Genomic DNA, 13854 nt, shown 5'->3' with positions numbered 1-13854 from the left:
ACTCTTGATCTCAGAGTCATGAATTTGAGCCCCATGTTGAGTATAGAGATTACTAAAAAAAAAACTTAAAAAAATATTTTAGAAACTTATCATAATAAAAGCAAAAAAGGAAGGAAGGAATGAAGGAAGGAAGGATGGAAGGAAGAGAAAGGAAGAAAATTACTTACCCACTCTAGCTCTTTTATGACAGAATATCTCATCGGCTCCAACAGTAAGCTAACAAGTGAAAAACACGCAGGGTAAAAAACTATAGAGTGAGAAGAGAATGACAAACAAATAAGAGTAATTGTCTCTTCCCAGAGCAGTTTAGGTGTTTGATAATTAAGTGGAAAAACTGCTACTAAAGGTAGAGGAACTTCAGTCCTAGGAGAGACTTCCAGGGCTCTCCATATCCAATTCTTTCTTTGTAGCTGAAGTGAAGCTGTGGATTCAGCAGAGATCCATATGACAAAGACCGAGAGCTGGCTTCATCAGATACATGTGGCTTTACTTAAGTCTTTGACTCTACGTGTCACATCATTTTGGCTACCAATGAGCTGCTCTTCTAATAATGCTCCAGAGGAGATCAGTGACTCTCAATCCTGCTACATGTTGGAATCACCCAAGAAACCTTAAAAATGCTCTAGTTCCAGGGGCACCTGGGTGGCTCAGTTGGTTGAGCATCCAACTTCGGCTCAGTTCATCGTCTCACGGTTCATGGGGTCAAGCCCTGCCTTGAACTCTGTGCTAACAGCTCAGAGCCTGGAGCCTGCTTCAGATTCTGTGTGTCTCTCTTTCTCTCTGCCCATCCCCTGCTCATGTTCTGTCTCTCTCTGTCTCTCAAAAATACATAAAATGTTTTAAAAATTTTTTGTAAATGCCCTAGTTCCAGAAAGTCTAATTTTATTTTTGGGGGGTAAATACTGGGTATCATACCTTTTAAATAGTTCTAATTCATAGCCAGGGTTGAGAACCACTGTTATGAAAATTTCTACATGGTGGATTGCAAGCAATTTGTATGACTGGGAGAAAGAAGGAAGAGGGGATTGATGTGATAAGAAACCTAATCCGTGGCAACCTTGGAAACTCCACAAAAGGCCAGTCTGACCCTTTTGCTTCCATTAAACCCTTTCCATTTGTTCTCAGGATAAAACCAAAGCCCTTAATCTGCCTTCAAGGCCTTGGGAGCCTGATTCATCCCACCCTTCCCATTCTTTCAGCCTCTGCTCTCATCATACCAGTCATCCATCACGTCCCTGGGGGTACCTTGCTTCCTTCTCCAGTTGGTCTTTGCCTGTGGCATTCTTCTCCCCACCCCCCGGTTAACACCAGGCATGGAACACCATACACATGAATGGGACAAGCCTCCCACAGGAGAAATACAACTAAGACCCCTGCAATGCTCAGCACTGAAGCTAAGCCCACCTTTGGACACTGAAGTTAAAATAAGTTGACAAAGAAGGAGAAGAACTGTATTTTCAAAGGGCATGGACCATAGAAGTGTTTGTCTTTATTTTGTCTTCTGTACTTTCTTTTATTGTGTATTCACCTAACAGGAAAATGGAGATGAACTGGACAATCATGAAGAACCAGGAGGACCCCTCAGAGAAAATCATCAAGACACCCAAGGTAGAGACAGCCAGGTTGGGTTTTAAATCTTATCACAATAACCCTCTGATGAGGTTTGCATTGGTTCAAAGAAGTTAGTGGGGAATGACCCTTCCATTTCCTTTCAGGGCTGGAAGTCAGAAAACAGACCAATGTGCTGAGTTCAGACTCTAATTATTCTTAGTGCATCACAAACCAACTGATGACAATAACATGCTTTTATATTTTTGGGCTTACTAAAAGGTTTCTTTCCTGCCAGAGACCACAGATTAATGGAAGAGAGTAGAGACTCTGGGGTATCACAACAAGGTCTCATAGGCACTTCTACTTTCCTGTTCCTCCTGCTTTCAAAGGGGCATGGATATGCAGGTGCAGGAGCTGAGGTTCCCTGCCTACAGAGTTAAAATTCCAGGGACACCTGGATGACTCAGTTGGTTAAGTGTCCAACTTCGGCTCAGGTCATGATCTCGCAGTTCATGAGTTCAAGCCCCACGTAGGGCTCTGTGCTGACATCTCAGAGTCTGGAGCCTACTTCAAAATCTGTGTCTCCCTGTCCCTGTCCCTCCACCGTTCATACTCTATCTCTCAAAAATGAATAAAAGTTAAAAAAAATTGTTTTTAAATAAAATTCCAATGATGGGGTAGGGAGTGGGGACAGTGTCTTTAGAGACCCAGACCCTCCTGCCTACCACCCTGGGTAGCCAGAGCTGTTTGCGTGTGGCTTCCTCCATAAATGATGCTGCATTTAATAATGATGGCTCTAGGAAATATTGGGCTCAGAACTGGGCTTTTTGGCATATATTCCCAGAACCTGAGCTAGACTCTAATCTCTTCCCTGGGGGTATCTGTACATGCTGTGTGATACTGCAGTTGGGTAGGCCCAGGTACAGAACGTTCTTTATCCTCACTGCATCCATCTTACAGGAGTGGAAATGGATAGGTGAGAGACACCTGTGTTCTCAAGGAGTGGATGCAGTGCCAGCCAGAAGGATAACTTGTTTGTTGTTTGCTGTACAAAGACATCCAGCAGAGGAAGCAAATAGGAGCCTGTGCTCTGCCCCCTAAGCTATGCACCTCAGGACTGGGGTATTCACGCAGAGGGGGCTCCTTTCCTACCTGGCCTTTCTACTGGGGTGCCTTTCTTGAATTCACACAAGGGGCTCTATATAAGCTAGCAACAGCAGCTCTGAGCAGCTGAGTGGAGAATGCGGGCTCTGCAGTTAGCTTACTTCTTCCTTAACCTCTCTGTACCTCAGTGTCCTCAGCTGAGGCTGAAAATAGTATTCCCCTCATAAGGTTGCATGAGAAATAAATGAAGTAACTCATATAAGTAACCCTTTAACAAATACTGTCTTATTTTTTTTAAGTTTATTTATTTATTTATTTTGAGAGAGAGAGAGGCAGAAAGGGGCAGAGAGGGGGGAGAGAGAGAGAGAGAGAGAGAGAGAGTGAGAGGCACTCCCAAGCAGGCTCTACACTATCAGCACAGAGCTCAATGTGGGGCTTGAACTCACGAATCTGAGATCATGACCTAAGCTGAAATCAAGAGTCAACCACTTAACCAACTGAGCCACCCAGGCACCCCAATACTCTATTATTCTTGACTTGGATGATTGTCATAATGATTAAATGTCTACCCTCTTGCAGTCACAGTTTACCAACCTGTGAAATGACACCATGACTCTTTCTATCTCCTCTAGACCCCAAGAGGTGAGGGAGACCATGAGAGCTCACTAGAGATAAAAGTGCAAAGTCATGGATTTGGAATTTCATCCTAAATTTGATATTTTTCTGTTTACATCTCTTACTGTTTCTTTTATTTGATATTCTAAACAAAAATACTTTTTATACTCATTTTAAAAGATTTCACTGCCAGGTGCCTAGGTGGCTCAGGTCATAACTTCAGCTCAGGTTTATGAGTTTGAACCGCACTTTGGGTGAGCAAGAGCCCTGCTTCAGGTGAGCCCCCCCTCACTCTCCCTCCCCCTCTCTCTCTTGCTGCTCCCTCACTCACTTGCGCCCTCTCTCTGTCAAAAATAAAATAAAATAAAATAAAATAAAAGATTTCACTGCTTCTACATAACAGACAATAAAATATTATGGTAGCTCAATTTCTAGGTTTGGTCAAGCTTTTAAGCAGAGTTCTTGCTAAAATAAGTCTCCTGCACCCTCCATTTTCAAAACTGAGTGACAGTAACCAGGGAAACATGCTCCAGTCTTCAGACCTTCCATATCATAAGTCACATATGCAGAATGTGAACGCTGATGAGACTCAAAGTGCAATGGAGGTTTTAAGCAGTGCAGAACATGGCCAAATCTAAGCAATGACCAAGCCAGTCAAAACAGATTTCCTTTCTCATGACAGAGGAACAGGCTTCGTCTGACTTCCATAAAGGTTATCCAGACAGTCTTTAATGCAGTGATATATCACTGCAGAAAATTAAAGAAGGCATTTGCCTGTCCTGAATGATAAATGCTAATGTTTAAAAAGGATCTCAAATCTTTATAGGAAGAAAAGCAAGCATGCCAAGGAATTTTTTTTAACTATTTAAGTATAGATTTTTCCCTTCTAGGCCTTATATCTAATTGCCAAGATTTTATTTTCTACTACTCTAAATTAAGTAGTGATCTTCATTTTTAAATTATGAGCAAAGAGCCAGTGCCATATCTACCAAGAACACCTTGCTTCTTAGACTTGGTGAAATTACCACAAACTTGCATGCAGTACAATCAGACAAATCACTGGCAACCTCCAAATCAAATCGGGTTTGGAAAATGGCTCATGTTAAATGCAAAACTTTCCTTTCCACCTCTTTTCCCCAACCCCTCAGCCCAAAGAAACAATAGAATTTCAGTTCTTGTTGATTTCCTAGGCCAGTTGTTCTCAAACTTCAGTGTGCATCAGAACCCCCTGAAAGTCTGGTTAAAATAAATTTGGGGTCCCACCCCTAGAGTTTCTAACTAAATCTGGGCTGAAGTCATAGAATTTGCAATTTTTATAAGTTCTCTGGTGGTGCTAATGCTGGTGGCACTGTAAGAATCACTGCCCTGGGCCTTGCTTCTAGAATTTATTCCTCTAAATTTAGCAGTGACTCAATTTAATCTGTTCTTTTGAAAATAAAGGGTACTGTTTAGGCAGCATCACGGTGATCAAGAGCACTGATAACAAATCTGATTTCCCAGGTTCAAGTCCCATTACTCCACTTACTAACTGCATGCCCTTGAATATCTACTGAACTTCTCTGGGCATCTTTTTCTTCATGTGTAAAATGGAGGTACCAGTACTACTTATCTCATGAGGTGGCTGTGACATAAACGAGTTAATACATGTAATGTGCTTATGAGAGTGCCTGACACAGAGGAAGTGCTCACTGAGGGTTAGCTATCTATCAGTCTGTTTCTTTAAAACCTTAATTTAGTAGCCATAAGTGGAACCTTGTCAGAAGAGATTTGGTCTAAGTTGATAACATGATAATTACTTTCTAGGTCAATCTCATTGATGGGGGGCTTGATCTTGGGGGTACTGGTTGAGTCCTTTGTGTAAATCTTTCTTTAAGTCTACATGTGGGCAGCAGACCCAATCTGAACAAAGCAGCCTTGCCAGCCTCTGCCTTCTGTGAAAAGCTATGTAGCAATAATGATGTAACCACTTAGAATGTGGCAGAATTTGAGATATTCTTAGGGGGAGTAAGAGATTTGAGGAGCCCTGCATGAGATACAGGGGATCCCTAATGAGTAGCCTGAAACAATGAAACAATGGGTGGACAAAGACAGAAGGCAGGTCTTACAGAAACCCTTAGAAACCAGTGAGCCATTTCTATTCTACTAGGGAAAAATAGGCCCAGAGCATTATTGCTTTATTGAAGAGATGGATATGTAGTACTTAGGATACTGATACAACTGTTCTAATAAAGACCAAGATAAAGCGATTTCAAATAAGATGGAAGGTTTATTTCTCTCTTGGAAAGTCCAAGCTGGCAGACAAGAGATAGGACAGCCCTGCGCCAGACATATCTCTGCCATCCCCTTTGTTATTACCCTTCTCTACATCTTAAAGCTGGCTCAACATCTCCTCACCCTGAAGACAGGAGAGAAAACATCAATGTTGGGCCCACAGTTGCCTTGTAGGAGCAAAATCCACTGGCCCCAATTGGCTGTAGGGAGGTTTGAAGGCCTTTCCTCAGGGGCAGTTCCTGGCTCCAGGAATAAACAGCTCCAGAAGGAACAGATACACTGACTGCCCAACTTGTGCAAAGAAGTAAGGAGTAGCCAGTGTTGTGAAAAATTTCCCTTAAAGCTATGGAAAAAATAGATCAGAAGTATGTGCCCAGGAGTTGAGACAGTGCCCCTGCCCCAGAATCTACAACCTGGAAAGTGGTATCACTCCACAGGGCTACCACCTGAGGTCAGTCAGGGCTCTTGCTCCCTGCTTTGCTCCATATGAAGCCTGCACAGTCAGTGTAGACTGCCAGGCTCTGCGATCCCAGTACTGGATTCAGAATTATCTACTCATTCTTAGCAGCCTAGATGACCTCCACGCGCTGTGACTGCTTTATCTTTCATTCTGAAAAGTATTTCAAAGTCCTCCTCCATGGTGAGAAGTTGTACATCCTTAAGAATGTTTCTGACTCACTCTACTTAACCCAAAATGGAAACCCCAGGGAAGTCCCCAGTATCCCAGAACACAGCTGTTGCCCCTTGATCCTAAAAATTCTCTTCACCTTCCAGGAAGCAAAGTTTATTTCTAATTTGAAACCCAAATTCATCAAGACCAAAAAGCAGTTAAACCTAGAGACAAAGACAACATAAGAAAGGAAATTTATAGACCAATCTCACTTATGATCCAAGATAAGACTCCTAAATAAAACATTAGCCAATCAAATCCTTAAGCTTATATTTAAATATGTAATATTTTATACAAATATACAAATATACATATATATATAGTGTGTATATGAATATACTATATACCATATACCACGACTGAATGTGGTTTATCCCAGGAATTCAAAGATGGTCTAACATGTGAAAGTCTGTTTATATAATTCATATCAAGAGGTTAAAGGAGAAAGGGGCACCTGGGTGGCTTAGTCGGTTAAGCGTCCGACTTTCGCTTGGGTCATGATCTCGCAGTTTGTAGGTTCGAGCCCCGCGTCAGGCTCTGTGCTGACTGCCAGCTCAGAGCCTGGAGCCTGTTTCAGAGTCTGTGTCTCCCTCTCTCTCTGACCCTCCCCTGCTCACGCTGTCTCTCTCTCTCCTAGAAATAAATAAAACATTTAAAAAAGAAAGAAAGAAAATTAAAATAAAAAAAGAGGTTAAAGGAGAAAAACCTTAGGGTCATCTCAGTAGATACAAAAGGAAAAATAAATTTCTGACATTCACCCATTCATGATTTAAAATTCTCAAACTGGGAATGGAGGAAAACTTTCTGATTTTTTAAAATTTTTATTTAGTTATTTTTTTAAATTTACATCCAAGTTAGTTGGCATATAGTGCAACAATGATTTCAAGAGTAGATTCCTTAATGCCCCTTACCCATTTAGCCCATCCTCCCTCCTAGAATCCCCTCCCACAACCTCCTCTGTTTGTTCTCCATATTTAAGAGTCTCTTATGTTTTGTCCCCCTCCCTGTTTTTATATTATTTTTTGCTTCCCTTCCCTTCTGTTCATCTGTTCTGTGTCTTAAAGTCCTCATATGACCGAAGTCATATGATATTTGTCTTTCACTGTCTAACTTCACTTAGCATAATACCCTCTAGTTCCATCCACGTAGTTCCAAATGACAAGACTTCCTGATTTTAATAAAGAGTGTCTACCAAAAACCTGCAGTTCACATCACACTTTAATGGTAGAACTTTAAAAGCATCCTCTTTAGAGAAAGAACTAGCATAAGGATGCCCTCTGTCATTGCTTCTATTTCAAAATTGTAGTAACACAGTAGGGAAACCAAAAGAAAAAGGACGGAAAGGAAGAAATGACACTGTCATTATTCCCAGACAATAGTATTATATGGAAAATCCAAGGGCCTCTACAGACAAACTATTAAAAGACACAAAGTCAGGGGCGCCTGGGTGGCTTAGTCGGTTAAGCGACCGACTTTCGCTTAGGTCATGATCTCGCGGTTCGTGGGTTCGAGCCCCGCGTCGGGCTCTGTGCTGGCTGCCAGCTCAGAGCCTGGAGCCTGTTTCATTCTGTGATGCCCTCTCTCTCTGACCCTCCCCTGCTCACGCTATCTGTCTCTCTCTCTCCTAAAAATAAATAAAACATTAAAAAATTTAAAAAAGTAAAAAAATTAAAAAAATAAAAATAAAAGACACAAAGTCAGCAAGATTACTAAATATGGATCGATACATAAGAAAATCAATTGTGGGAAAAAACAGTTTGTCAAAACATAAAGCACAATTTATAATGCAATTTTAAGATAATTGTTATTATGAAAACCCCCAAACATAGACAAAAATGGACAGATAAGCACAAGAATCCCACATATCCATCTCCTGGGTGATATAGTTCACTCATATCCCCAACTCCTTCCTCCCTTCCATATTATTTTGAAACAAATTTTCCAGCCTTATCTCATTTTACCTATACACACTTGAGTATGTATCTCTAAAAAACAAGAAAAGACACTTTTGTTGTGTCTGGGCAGCTCAGTCAGTTGAGCATCTGACTCAATTTTGGCTCAGGTCATGACCTCATGGTTCGTCAGTTCAAGCTCCACGCCGGGCTCTATGCTGACAGCTTATAAACCTGCTTGGGGTTCTCTCTTCCCTCTTTCTCTCTGCTCCTCCCCTGCTCATGTGCTCTTCCTCTCAAAATAAATAAAGACACTTTAAAAAAGAAAAAGACACTTTGGACATAACCGTAATACTACTATTGCACCTAAAAATTAGAACTATTCTTTAATATAATTGAATATTGTTTTTTAATGCTGTAATTGTCTCCCAATTATTATAATTGTTTTCGAGTTTGTTTATGATTCATTGGTGTCACCTCCAAGTCTCTTTTAATTTATAGGCTCCCCTCCATTTCTTTACTTAGCCCTCTTTTAGTTTATTTTTAGGAAATTGAGTCACTTGTCCTATAGAGTTTCCCAAAAATCTAGATTTTGCTGATTGCTTCCTCATCATATAGTTTTACGTGCTTCTCTGTCTTCTATATTCCCTGTAAGTTAGTACTGGGATCTAGAGATTGATCAGATTCAGGTTTGGTTTTTCCTTTTGGCAACACTATTTCATGGAGGCCATTGACCTCTTCCATGAGGAGATATAATGTTTGCTTGTCACTTCACAGTGCCAGTAGCTTCAGATCCATTCATTCATTACAGGCTGCAAAATAGTGATACTTGAAATTCTATCATTCTTTCTCCACTTATTGGAAAACTCCTACAAAAAAAACTGAAACTTTTCCTCTTCTACTAGTTATCCACTAGTACAGTTTATATAGGAAGATAGGATAAATGTAATTTTTAAATATATATCTGTATAGAAAGAGGTATATATATCCTAAAAATAAATGTAAAAAAAGATATGTGAGACTTTCTTGAAGAAATTATACAATTTTGTTAAATTAAATAAAAATAGACCAAAACAAATATAAGTCTATACAATGTTGTATGTAATGTTTATAATTAGGAAGGTGACAGTTCTCCCTAAATTAATCTATAAATTCAATGCAACTACAATTTTTTTAAAAATCCCCAGTCAGGTTTTTGGTGGAACATGATAAGTTGATCCCAAAATTCATAAAGGCACCCAAAATAACTAATATAATTTTGAAGAAAAACAAAGACCCCAAATACTAAAATATCAAAAATATTAAATATCAAAGATCACTCTAAGGTCATATGATATTGGCTTAGGGACAGACAGAAGAGATTAAAGAATCCAGAAATAAATGCACCCGTATATGGAAACAATGTATGGTGAAAGTATAAAGAATGAGCCATTTTTCAGTATATAATTTTGACATAACTAGTTATCCAATTTTTAAATCTTTATCTCACAAATATCAGGTGTATTTTTTGAAAAAGCAAAAAAAATTTTTTAAGATTTTATTTTTAAGTAATCTCTACACCCAACTTAGGGCTTGAGCTCACAGCCCCAAAATCAAGAGTCTCATGTTCTTCTGACTTAACCAGCCAGGATTTTGCTGAAAAAGCAAAACTTTTAAACTTTTTAGAAGAAATATGGAAGAATATCTTTATGAATTTGAGAAAGGAAAAAATGTCCTACTCCTGAATCAAAACCAAAACCATAAGGAAAATTATTGACAAATCAGGCTATATTAAAATTTGAAGTTTTTGACAAGACAGCAAAAACAAAGTTAAGAGACAAATCACAGGGGTACCTGGCTGGCTCAATTGGCAGAGGAAGTGACTCTTGATCTAGGGGTTGTAAGTTTGAGCCCCATGTTGGGTACAGAGATTACTTTTAAAAAACAATAAAATCTTTTAAAAAGAAAACAAGACAAATCACAGACTATAAGGCAATATCTGTAGTGCATAAAACCAAAAAGTATTGGTATCCAAAATGTGGCAAAACTGCTACAAATAGAGAAGGAAAAGACAATCAATCCAAATGAAAAATGGCTGAAATATGAATAAGCAATTAACAGACAAGGAAGCCTAAATAATAGTCATGTAAAAAAGTCAACTTTGCTGCTAGTCAGAAAAATTCAGATTACAACAAAAAGATATCATTTCATGAATATATCAGATTAACAAAAATTTTAAAGTCTGCAAACACCTATTTTTGATGAGGATACAGAGTTTTAGAAATTCAGAGCAATTTGGAAATATTCAATAAATTGAAGATGCATATACCCTACAACCCAACAATTTTATTTCCATGTATACCTTAGAGAAACTCTTTCATGTATGAAAAGTGACTCACTCAAGAAAGTTCATTACAGCATCATTTGTAATCACAAAAAATTGAAAACAATCAAAACAGCCATCAGCAACAAAATGGATAACTAAATTATGGTATGTTTATACAATGGAATAGTGTCAATAACTTAAAATAAATGAATGGAAGCTACATGTATTATCATGAATTAATCATTAAAAACAAAATGTTAAGCTGAATAAATAAATTATAAAAGTTAAGATATAATGATTTAGTGTATAAAATAGTATATATATTTTTTTAGTTTTATTTATTTTGAGAGAGCGCAAGTTGGGGAGGGGCGGAGAGAGAAAGAAAGAGAATCCCAAGCAGGTTCCAAGCTGCAAGCACAGAGCCTGATATGGGGGCACAAACCCATGAAGCTGTGAAATCCTGACCTGAGCCAAAACCTAGAGTTGGACTCTTAACTGACTGAGCTACCCAGGTGCCCCGTTACTTCTAAGTGCATTAATATGTTGCAAAGATATAAACATATGCCTGAGGACGCTGTAAGAAAAGAAAAACATTTCCTTGACACTCTTAGTTTCCCTGGCTGGGCCTAAAAAATTAAACTAACACAGATTTCATAGGAGAAAAGCATACAAATTTATTTAACATGAATTTTATGTGACATAGGCGCCTTCGTAAGGAAATGAGGACCCAAAGAAATGATTAAGCCTGAGTGTGTGTGTTTGTTTTGTTTTTTAAAGATTTTTTAATTTTTAAGTAATCTCCACGTCCAACATGGGGCTTGAACTCACAACCCCCAGATCAAGAGTTGCATGTTCCATAGACTGAGTCAACAGGTACCCCAAGCCTGAGTGTTTTTATACGAGGTTTGATGAAGAGTGGAAAGTTGTGGGAGAATGTGATAGGACTTAAAGGGAATGAGCTTAGTAAGGTTAATAAATTGGGAGACACTTAGCAAGGTCTATTTGTTTGGATTCCTCTAGAAGTTTCTCCATCTGCAGAGGTAAGGACGCCTCTTTCCTCTACAAGGCACTTCTGGTGGGCACCTCTCAAAAGAGGCTCTTATAACCTGCTTCAGGGCAGAAGGGGGTGGTGGTCAGAGAATCCTTCCTTCACCTGCCATTTTTCAAATGCCTCCAGCTTGCAATATTTAACATGCAAAGGTGCCGTGTTTGGGGGTGATGTGTTCAATGGACAAATACCAAATTTAAAAGAATGGTTATCACTGGGAGAAAGTGACAGAAATGATATCGAATGTGATACAATGAAGCCTTGGAGTGTATCTGAAACGTTTCATTTCTTTAGAAAAAAAAATGTGAATCAGATATGGCAAAATGTTAAGATTTCACAAAGCTAGGTAGTAGGTACATGGATACTCATTTTACAGTATTTTTTTTTCTATACTCTCCATTCTTAAAATATTTTACAGATTTTTTCAAAGCAGTTAAAAGTTGTAAATTATTATTCAAAGCACTGGCTTGGTTTGTCCCAATATTTCTGAAGTGTCAGGTTATTTTACTGGGGAAGGGGAAGCTCTTTTCTATGATCCACCTCCCAGAACTCTCAATTCTCATCAAAATGGTGAAATTACACTAATGTAGACACTCAACTTTTGGTCAATACAAATGCGCCCTCTGCTGGTCACATAGTGCCCTGTCCAAGTGTTCGAAAGCTATGAACAGCCATGAATGTCCAATGAAACAGCTTTTACAGCCATGGTAAGGAATGAAACCCCCACAGAATTTCTCTTAAAATGAAGATGCTTAAACCATCTCCAACTCTCTGTTAATATTACATATGATCCAAGACAAAATAAACTCCAAGCTACCACCCAAATCAACCTTCCCAGTTTCCCCAACCACCCTGTACATTAACAATTTTGTCCCCATTGCTAGTTCTGGAGGTTGCTAGTTCTGGGGGTTGATGGGTGAGACAGTAGATGCCACCCTTAAAGTTTGGGAATGGCAGAAGAAAGCCCAACTTACAAAGGCGCCCTGAGCTGGGAAGGAGTGGGGATGTCATGGACAACTTTGAATGCTGAAAAAATGGATTAACTATCATATTAAGGAGATGATGCTGGTAGGATGACAGGTGAATTTTTTCTTTTCCAATCCTTCTTTAAAGTTATAATGCCTTTAAATAAAGAAAATTGAGTAAAAATAAATGAATTAATGCAAGAATCTACTGCTCAAAGAGAAATAGGGATTGAATATTAGAGTCTTCCTTTAAAAAAATTTTTTTGGCTTTGTTTTATTTTGTGTTAATATCTATCTTCCCCAATAAAATTTAAGCTCCTGAGACCAGGGACAGGTTGGGGGGGGTGTCCATCTGACTCCCCACTCTATTCCTAGCACCTAACACAATTCCCAACATGTAGTAAATATTTAATAAGTATGTGATAAGTGAAGGAATAGATGACCATTTTCTCAAAATGTTAAATCAGTATATATTTTCTGGGGAACAATTTGGCAGTCAACATTGTGCCTTAAAGTCTGTATATCCTTTAATAATCGTAGATGTGGAAAAAGAGTAGGCCTTTTAATAATCAAAAACTTTCCTTTCAATGAAATGCAAAGTTCTTTATAATTATAAAATATTTGAAACAATCTGAATTTTAAAAGTTACGTGTTTGGTTAAGTTAATTATGGCTCATCTGTACAATGAAATACTATGCTGTTTATTAAAATAATTTTTAAGAATAATTATATGGGAAATTCTAGTAACATACAGTAAATTAAAATTATACACATATTTTAAAATTCTATTAAAATGAGCATATATTGATTATATATATATATATATATCCATGAAAGTATACACACCAAAATATTTGCATTAATTGTATGTGAATAGAGTGATCATGGGTGAGGTTTTTTTTGGTTCTTGTTTGTTTTTACCAAATGCCAACACAACTTAGGCACTTTATTTGTATTAATAGTTTTACTTAAGTTTTTTGTTAAGCAGATTTATTGAGGGATAATTGACATATAATAAATTACATTTATTTAAATTTTATGATTAGGTAAGTTTTTTAAAATGTTAAATAATACTATTTGTTTTTCCCATAAAGATTTTAATGCAGTCAACTTCACTTTTTCTTAGGTTTTAATGATGTGTAATTATTCGGTAGGATATAAAATTATTCAGCCAATAAATTTTATTTCATTGAAATACCAAAAATTGCTGTGATTTGGGGATGGTTCCTAGTTTTATTGAGATATAATTGACATATAGCATTGTATTAGTTTAAGATGTACAACATGACTTATGTGTATATTGCAAAATGATTACCACAGTAACTTCATTTAACATCCATCACCACATGTAGTTGCAATTGTTTTTTCTTTTTCTTTTTTCTTAATGTTTTATTTATTTGTGAGAGCAAGACAGAGTACAAGTCGGGGAGGGG

General features: G+C 38.0%; 1 protein-coding gene across 1 annotated transcript in view; it reads left to right on the top strand.

Annotated features, from left to right (window-relative positions):
- KIAA2012 (KIAA2012 ortholog) overlaps positions 1-13854 on the top strand; it is a 109294-nt gene that overhangs the window by 76411 nt on the left and 19029 nt on the right. Inside the window, exon 15 of the mRNA XM_039257403.1 lies at positions 1536-1608. Within this exon, the coding sequence (XP_039113334.1) occupies positions 1536-1608 (73 nt within the window). The remainder of the gene's footprint in view (positions 1-1535; positions 1609-13854) is intronic.

The sequence above is a fragment of the Hyaena hyaena genome, unplaced genomic scaffold (assembly GCF_003009895.1).
Source record: "Hyaena hyaena isolate Hyena2069 unplaced genomic scaffold, ASM300989v1 scaffold_615, whole genome shotgun sequence".
In the NCBI taxonomy this organism is placed as follows: domain Eukaryota; kingdom Metazoa; phylum Chordata; class Mammalia; order Carnivora; family Hyaenidae; genus Hyaena; species Hyaena hyaena.
Note: the sequence above shows the minus strand (reverse complement) of the source record. Positions and strands in the feature narration are given on the sequence as shown.